The following is a 9507-nucleotide window of genomic DNA, read 5'->3' on the forward strand; positions in this document are numbered from 1 at the left end:
AGAGAAAATCACAGAAAAGAGGAGAGTGTGAGGTATAGAAACAGAGACGGAGGGAGACAGAAAGAGAGAAATGGAGCCAAACAGAGAGGAGATTTTGCTCTGACAGTGCCACCTACTGTTCACGAGTCCTTGAACTGCTCTATGTGACGTATTAGACCGAGGTCACACATGCTCCTGCACACACACACACACACACACACCTCCTGAATATCACGACATATCAGACTTTCGTTCTGTTCAAAGTGCTGCTTTAATAAAATAAAATATATTGTTTGCTATCATCGTTGCACAGTATAAACACAGTCAGTCAATACAATATCCCTTGTTATTCCACGTCACCCCAAACACAAACTTTACACGCTTGCTCGCTCATTCTGTCTCTCCTCTTCTCTCATCGGCAGAGGAAGAAATGAAATGAGAAGGTAATGGAGGAGGGAGATGATGGGAGACAGGAGAAAAGTGGAAGATAACAAAGAAGAGCAGGAGGAGGTAGCAGTCATGGATCATTTGGGGTCCTGGTCCAGTTTAGGCTCTAGAAAAGAGAGCAGAAGTAAGTTACTGTACATTTGGGAATAAATTTAGTTTCATTTTTTCCCAGCGCAAGTCAGTATAGTGAAAAAGGTAACACTTCACAGTACAGTGCACAAATTGCAGGGTAATTACTGTGTCATTACATAGAAATTATCAGGAAGTAGCTGGTAAGTTCTGCTAATAATGAGTAATTAATGGTATCATAACAAGTACTACATTAATATCGTAAGTTTACAATCATTACTGAATAATTACAAGCTGGTCCAGTTTAGGCTGTAGAAAGCAGAGCAGCAGTAAGTTACTGTACATTTGGGAATATATTTAGTTTCATTTATTTCCAGCGTGCCATTTTCTGAGTCAGTATAGCGAGAAATGCCTATTGATCGGCAAGTGCTACACGATATAGAGCGCTAATAATAAACCGATCATAGTCCGACTAAGGCAATTCCCAGATTATTCAAGTGTTCATGTAAACAGCATTGTGCGATTCCCTTAATCAGATAAAGGTCGTTATCTCGCATTATGATAAACCCGGTTAACACAGCTAGGTTTTTGCCCAATCTTTCGAATTATTCTGCGCATGTTTACCCATAGTCTGAGTATTATTATCATACCGTAGTCTGATTTATTTCGTTTTTTTACATGTGCGCATAGCCACAAACATTCAAAATGCAAAACAATCGGCAGGAAGTTTGAGTTTTATGTCACTTCTTTAAGGAGAGAAATACAGCTATGACTGAATCATGTAAACGAGTTTTCCCCATTATCACATTACTAGAGCGCATGTCAAATTATTGCCATAATTGCCAATTATTCCCAGTTACCGGGTTATTAGTGTGCATGTAAACACACTCCTTGTGTATTCAGATGTACAAACTCTGTCACTGCCCTCCCACCTCCCTCTGTCTGTCTCTCTCTCTCTCTCCGTCTCTCTCACCGGTGAAGGTGAACTGAGGAAAGCTGCTCAGGTCTCCTCCTCCGTAAAGTCTCTGGAGCTTGGCTTTCTCCTCTGATAGGCGCTTCTCAAAATCTGGTCCCGCCTCTACTGTTCCTCCACACAACCTTGAGAGGAGAGGAGAGGAGAGGAGAGGAGACAGGAGGAGAGGAGAGGAAACAGGAGAGGAGAGAAGAGAGGAGACAGGAGAGGAGAGGAGACAAGATGAGGAGAGGAGACAAGAGGAGACAAGAAGAGGAGAGGAGAGGAGACAGGAAGCGGGAAGAGAGGAAACAGGAAGAGAGGAGAGGAGGATGGGAGAAATGAAAGGATTGTAATTCTGTGGTGCTTATTGTGGCTGGCAAGTTCAACTGAGCTGTGACAGAACGAATCTGTCAGTGAAACAATAAAAGTAAAACAATTAGTTTTAGTGTCACATGAGGGTCTAAACAGAGGCCTTTTCCACCCTGACGTGAATAAAATTCTGGGGTAAAAAACTGAAACCTTGTCATTTTTTTTTTTCGCTTAAAAATGGCTCAATATGAAGGTACTGAATATCGGCACAAAATATTGTCAGTCGGCAGCTTCAATCCAAAAATATCAGAATTGTTATCAGCCTTCAAAAATCCATATCAGTCAAACCCTAATGTGGAATAAATAAATGAATCAAGGCCCTTAGCTCATATATAAAGCCAAAGAGTATTGTCCTCATACCCCCACTCTTCAGGTTACACAGTGGCAGTTCAGCAGTGTGAGACCTCCAAACTAATATTCCCATTGAGCTCAACAGGAAAACTGTCTGTCTCTCTACCTTTGTTTGTTGTTGTATTCTCTGATCTTCTCCAGGAAGAGTCTCTGGACTGGATCCAAACCTGGAGGGCAAGAGCAACACATTACTGTTAACACAACCTGTGTGTGTGTGTGTGTGTGCGTGTGTGTGTGTGTGTGTGTGTTTGTGTGTGTCCTGGTACTAGTGCTGAAACGATTAGTCGATTAATCAATTAGTCGATCAACAGAAAATTAATTAGAATTTTCATAAGTGATTAATCGTTTTAAAAAAGTAAAACTACCTTTATTACCTTTATTTATACCCTTAATTTGCTGCTTTTCTCTGTTTCATATCATTATAAAATGAATACTTTGGCATTAGTCATTATTTTTGACATTTTATAGACTAAATGATTAATCGATTAATCAAATAAATAATCAATAGATTAATCAATAATGAAAATAATTGATAGCTGCAGCCCTATCCTGTACCTTCATGAATCCCCAAGGCCTCGGTCTGTTCTCCCTCCTCTGTCTCCACCTCCTCTCTTGTCCCAGCAGGAGGAGAACCTGCTCCCTCCTCCTCCTCCTCCTCCCGTCCCAGCACCTCCGTCAGAGGAGCAGCGGGAGGAGAAAGTGCGTCTGTAGTTGCCGAGTCCACGGCAGCTGACCCCGTGGCGACCGTTGTCGTAGTAACGAGCCCTGGGACAGGACAGAGCAGATTGTGCAGGAAAACAGCTGACTCGGCCTCTAAAGCGTCCGCCGCTTCAACAAGAACTTTGGCTTTGGTTAAAATCTCGGCTTCAGAGAGAACGTCTGCCTCGGCAACTTCGGAAAACGCCTCCTGCTCCATTTGCGTCTCGTCTGCCGGTGTTTCAGCCTCAGTCTCCAGCTGATCTGTTTCGGTTTCAGTTAACTCGTCCATCTCTAACGTCTCCACCAGCGCCTCGATCTCAGACAGAGTGAGCGACTCTAAAGTTAGAGCTTCATTTACTATAATCTCCTCCTGTCCTTTCCCCCTCTCTAATGTCTCCTCTCCTACACCAACGGGGGTCTCGCTTGCTACGTTTCCATCCAAAACATCCTCTCTGACAACCTCCTGACCAATCGGATCCTCTGTTACGACCGCGACGCGACCAGGAACGGAGAAGAGCAGCTCCTCCATCAGTACGTCTGTTTCCGCCTGTAGCGCTTCGGACAGGCCGTCGGCTTCAGGCAGAGACAGAGACTCAACCTCAGCCTCAGTCTTTTCCTCTTTCCTCTCCTCCTCTTTCGTCTCCATCTTCTCGTCTTTGGCAAGCGTTTCAGCTTCTTTCTCCAGCTGAGCCGTGGTTTCGGTCAGAGCCGCACTCTCTAGAGTTCCCACTACGGCCTCGACTTCAGCCAACGTCACCCACTCGAGCGACATGGCCTCCAAAACGCTCCCTTCCTCCTCTCTTCCCTCTTCTCCACCAATCGCGGACTCTCTTACTGCTTCCTGGCCAGTCGCTTTCTCTCTTACCGCCTCTGTGTGACCAAACTGTGATCCGGGTTCCTGTCCGACGAGGAAAGAGTCCGTTGGTCCCGGCCCAGAGCAGAACATGGCCTCCAGAACGACGGACGTCTCGGCCTCTAACGCGTCGGTGGCTTCAGAGAGAGACTCCAGCGTTAAAATTTCGGCCTCCGTCGTCTCCTCGGATACAGCGGCATCCTCAGTCGCCGTCTTCTCTCCCATCTTCTGCTCCTTCGCTAGCATCTCAGCCTCTTCCTCGAGCGCGGTCTTCGCTTCCTGCAGAACATCCGTTTCCAGGGTTCCCACTCGGGCCTTAACTTCCGACAATGTTATCGATTCTAGGGTCATGGCTTCTGCTTCGGTCGCCTCCTCCTCCTTCACCCTAAGCACCACTAGCTCTCCGCTGGCTCCCATGGGTGGACCAGAGGCTGTGGAATGAAAAGTTGAGCTTGGCTCGACACCGGCAGGCGTTCTGGAAACCGCTTCGGGAACAGAACAGAAAAGCTCTTCCATTAAAATGTCCGTTTCAGCCTCTAACGCCTCGACGTCTTCAGACAGAGAGTCCCTCTCTGAAAGCACTAAGGTTAAATTCTCAGTTTCGGCTGCAGTCGCATGTTCGGCTGCATTCCCAGTCTGGACTAAAGTATCCTGGATTATTTTTTCCGCTTTATCGTCTAGTGTGGATTTAGTTTGAAGCAGGACGTCGGTTTGTAAAGACTCCACCAGAGCCTTCACTTCAGCCAGCGTTACAGACTCAAGAGTCATGGCCTCCAAAACGCTCCCTTCCTCCTCTCTTCCCTCTTCTCCACCAATCGCGGACTCTCTTACTGCTTCCTGGCCAATCGCTTTCTCTCTTACCGCCTCTGTGTGACCAAACTGTGATCCGGGTTCCTGTCCGACGAGGAAAGAGTCCGTTGGTCCCGGCCCAGAGCAGAACATGGCCTCCAGAACGACGGACGTCTCGGCCTCTAACGCGTCGGTGGCTTCAGAGAGAGACTCCAGCGTTAAAATTTCGGCCTCCGTCGTCTCCTCGGATACAGCGGCATCCTCAGTCGCCGTCTTCTCTCCCATCTTCTGCTCCTTCGCTAGCATCTCAGCCTCTTCCTCGAGCGCGGTCTTCGCTTCCTGCAGAACATCCGTTTCCAGGGTTCCCACTCGGGCCTTAACTTCTGACAATGTTATCGATTCTAGGGTCATGGCTTCTGCTTCGGTCGCCTCCTCCTCCTTCACCCTAAGCACCACTAGCTCTCCGCTGGCTCCCATGGGTGGACCAGAGGCTGTGGAATGAAAAGTTGAGCTTGGCTCGAGACCGGCAGGCGTTCTGGAAACCGCTTCGGGAACAGAACAGAAAAGCTCTTCCATTAAAATGTCTGTTTCAGCCTCTAACGCCTCGACGTCTTCAGACAGAGAGTCCCTCTCTGAAAGCACTACGGTTAAATTCTCAGTTTCGGCTGCAGTCGCACGTTCGGCTGCATTCCCAGTCTGGACTAAAGTATCCTGGACTATTTTTTCCGCTTTATCGTCTAGTGTGGATTTAGTTTGAAGCAGGACGTCGGTTTGTAGAGACTCCACCAGAGCCTTGACTTCAGCCAGCGTTACCGACTCAAGAGTCATGGCTTCTGCCACACTCATCCCTTCCTCTACTGCTCTCTCCTCCTCTTTCTCCTCCCTCTTCCCACAAACCATCCCTGAGGATAAACTACAAGCTTCTACTGTAGATTCTACTTTGTTTTCTACTGACATGGCTGTGGATTCAGCTGTATTTTCAATTAAGGCAGTATGTGCGAAGGTATCGGCTCTTGAGTCTGTATTGTCGGTTTGCGCTGCTTGAGCTGCTGTATCTACTGCGGCTTCTATTGTAGGCTCTACTGTACTTTCAACAGAGGCGGCTCTAGATTCTACTGATTCCAGAGGAGAGGAGAGCGCATCTACTGTTGGTTCTATTGCAGTTTCAATTAAAGGTTCTACTGTGGCAGCTGTAAATTCTGATGTTTCTATGTTGCTCTCTACTGTGTCAGCTGATGATGGCGGAACAGGGGCAGCAGTGAGCTCTACTGACCCAACAGAGGTCTCTACTTTGGCTTCTATTGTTTCAGCTGCTGGAGGTTCTATTGAGGTTATTTCTGGTTCTATTGAGACAGATATGGGGTTGGTTGGAGGGGGTACGGAGGTTGCGGTGGTAGGTGTAGTTGTGTCCGAAACACCATCAGCACTAGATGCCCCAATAAAACCTGGAGGAGTCTGTGAGGTTGTTTCGGAGGAAGGTGAAGTCTTGGTAGAAACCCCAGTAGATGATTTTGGGACTGGAGGGGATTCTGATTTTGGTGATACTGGTACACTATCGGGTGGAGGAGATGCTGGGGCAGTTTTGAAAGGAGGAGTAGCCTTGGTGGGAACATCATCAGCTTGTTTAAGAGTAGAAGCAGCAGGAGAGGCGAACGCCGCCGGCTTTGGCTTAGAAGAGGAGTGAAAGGTCTTTATGGAGGAGGTGGCAGGAGGTTTGGGGGGGGCTTGGTGTTGAGGAGGAGGTTTGGCGAAGGCTTGGGCAGCAAAGGCTGTGGGGGGAGGAGGAGGAGGAGAGGTGGAGGAAGAGGAGGAGAGGAGAATGAAGGAGGTAAAGGAGAGAGGGAGAAGAGGAATAAGTAAAACCACTCAGTACAACAGCAGAAACAGCAGTAGAACAGATCAGCATTTGTATCAAAGTTGAGGGATTCAATGAATTAATAGTCAATTAACTTGGCTAGTAGAAATACTGTCTTTCAGCCAATTTCAGAGGAAGTTTTTGGATCCATGCTAGTTTACAATAGTATGTACTTTTCCATGTTGTTCCAGCAGTTTACATAACCTGGTTCTTCTATCTGACTCTAATAATCTAGTCTATACAGTACTTGTCCATACAGCACCAGAGGATAAATACAGCAATACAGGGTGTTGGAAAAAGCCTGGAATCAAAGGGATAAGTAACATCTTATGTGGTCGGATGACGCCCGTCATTACATACTGCCAGTTCATGGATGATTCACACATTTTCTAATTGATGGATGGACAGAGAGGAGGGGGCTGATAGAGCGGATCCCCAGATACCTTGATTTGAATTTTCTCGATTATGCTCTCTAGGGCTACCTGAAGGAAAAAACTGAACTGTGAAATTCCAAAATCAGATACAAAGTGGTGTTGTGTTGGGAGTTGGCGGTGATCATACTGAACTTGTGTTTTTGAAGGAGAGTTTCTACAGAGTTCTGGAGTCTGAGATTTCCCTCTGACTCCAGACCCTATATTGGGACTTTTCTGACACCCGGTACAATAGACTGTAGGTGCTGACCTTTACCAGCAGGGGGCGCTGTGTCGGGTCTCCTCTGGGAGAAGAGCTGCTCCAGGAGTTTAGGGATGTCCACAGCTGGCTGGGGTTTGGCTTTCTCTGGCAGGAATAGAATAGTTAAAATACATACTAAGGACATAATAGCATAGCATAGAATACCAGGTGTTTCAAAAGTAGGTATATATACATTTTAATAATAATAATAATAATAAGGTCACACTTTTTTTTGGATAGTCCAATGTTGATACTCAGAGTCACTAAAAGTGTGTGGAGTGTGTCACTAAAAAGTCTACTGAGTTGTCACTCTTCCAACATGGTGGCATGTCCCTTCTAACCACTAACTACTCTCTCCATACATTCACCTACCAGGACAAGCCTCTAGAATAGAAGAAAACAGTATAAAATAAAAAATAAATTATCCAACATCACAAGAAAATGCGATCAAATAGGAGACAGTGGGCGAGTGGGACTGCAAGAAAAAGCCTGACAGAAGAAGAGAAAGGCGGAGGCAGGTGTGTGTGTGTGCGTGTGTGTGTGTGTGTGTGTGTGTGTGTGTGTGTGTGTGTGTGTGTGTCTTACTGATGTGTGTTCTGCGTGGCTGTTTTCTGGGGTCTGATGGTTTGGAGCTGAACAGAGCGATCTGCGGTCTCCATACAAGTCTACACAACTCCCTGTGAATACACTGGACACACACACACACACACACACACACACACAAAATCATCTCTAATGTATTTAAACTGCAACAAATGTCCATTGGAGTAAGAAGGATGGTGCAGACCCACGGCGGTGGACGTATCATTTTGGAATGAACCTCTTTAAATATACGATGAATTTTGAATGGATTTCATGTCAATTCAACATATTTAATATAATGTTCAATTCAAGAAAACCTGGAGTTATGTTTTCTTTTATATTTACATTTTAGAACAGCCGAGGCTCTTATCCAAAGCAGCTTCCAATGAGTAAGTTTAAGTGTAATAACTTAATAAATAATAACAATAATAATAATAAATAATAATAAATAATAATAATCATCATAAATTCCTAGATTATCAATATCACATGCTACCAATAACAGTATATTGCATTTAAAGGGTAACCAGAGCTTTTTAAAGGGACATAGGGAAGGTGAAGCCCAGGTAATTATTTTTATTTTTCAAATAGTTCATCTATCCCTTTTCAAGATTTCAAGAAAAAAAACACAGGCCTAAATGAATACTACTAAAGAAATAGATATAGAGATGTAGATAGATAGATAGATAGATAGATTAGACCTACTTACTTTAACACATAATCCTGTTCTTCCTCTGAGCAGAGCAGCAGCCATGGTTGTCTGAATAAAAATATATAAAGCAGACAAACAGTCTCTGTGAGTAGAGTGTACAGTAGAGTCTGTACAGTGTTAGTAGAGTCTGTCCAGTCGGTCTGGGAAAGTACTAAATGTCCTGAGTCAAACTCCTCTCCACCATGGCAGTGTTGCTCTGTTTTCTCGCTGTAAACAGACCAGGGAATAATTGAAGAGCAGCTGAAAAATGTTCCCAACTTTGCAAAAACAATAAAGCGCAATAAATACTAACAAACGATCCAAACGCTGCGATAAGGACTCTCTAGCTACGTCGCCATGCACGGATTATATGCACAAATGCGTATTTAAAGCGATGCATCTAAGTAAATGTTACCAGACTACATACTGATGTTTTGCTTGTTATCTAATGGTTTAGTTTAGTTGAGCTGTCCTGCGTATTTCTCCAGCATGCCGTAGTTACATAAAGCTCCTTTAGTCCTCCAACACCAACGTCAAGTCAACCAGAATAAAATAATAGTACTTCCGGTTAGGATTATCAAAATAAAATCCTCAATGACAAACGTGTTGGCAACGTTTGTTGACAAATACAAAGTGCCAACGTGAAAATAAGCAACATATTTGATGAGTCTAGTACAGTGGTTCTCAACGGGGGGTCCGGGGACCACCAGGGGTCCTTGAGAGGGTTCCAGGGGGTCCCCAGCAAATTGATGAATGAATTGATGAAAACAATAAAAAAAATATTCTCAGATTTGGGTCCAAGAGGCAAAATCTCATCAAATGGGGGTCTGTGGCCCTAATGTGGTCCTTGATATGAAAAAGGTTGAGAATCACTGGTCTAGTAAATACAATCACTGTTTTTTTCCCAATATGTCCTCTGTTTTCATACGGCTTCGTCATTCACACACCAATACTTAGTAGCCTGGACATTTCTCAGAGGCAGAAATAACTTAATTGGAGTCTTTACAAACCGATTTTTTGTAGCAAGACTGCTAAGTGGCAAACTTTAAATGCAAAGAAGGAACTCTGGTCAAAATATAAATGGCAAAGACTTATTTTTTTATTCATTCGTTACCATGGCAGTGGGAGCGTATCTATGTTCCCAGGGTCCTATGTTCCCCAGTTCAATATTCTGTTAACACACATTAACCCGCCTA

At 44.9% G+C, this 9507-nt stretch overlaps 1 protein-coding gene across 1 annotated transcript; it reads right to left on the reverse strand.

Annotated features, from left to right (window-relative positions):
- Window positions 1–237: 237 nt before the first annotated feature.
- LOC139908894 (uncharacterized) lies at window positions 238–8622 on the reverse strand. Its single transcript, XM_071895753.2, has 7 exons — window positions 8330–8622; window positions 7624–7726; window positions 7048–7143; window positions 2726–6280; window positions 2277–2337; window positions 1469–1593; window positions 238–532 (listed from the first exon to the last, which is right to left on the reverse strand). Exons 1-7 carry the CDS (start codon window positions 8372–8374, stop codon window positions 504–506), a joined length of 4014 nt encoding a protein of 1337 aa, XP_071751854.2. The 5' UTR covers window positions 8375–8622; the 3' UTR covers window positions 238–503.
- Window positions 8623–9507: the final 885 nt, after the last annotated feature.

Source organism: Centroberyx gerrardi, chromosome 15, assembly GCF_048128805.1.
Source record: "Centroberyx gerrardi isolate f3 chromosome 15, fCenGer3.hap1.cur.20231027, whole genome shotgun sequence".
Taxonomy (NCBI): Eukaryota; Metazoa; Chordata; class Actinopteri; order Beryciformes; family Berycidae; genus Centroberyx; species Centroberyx gerrardi.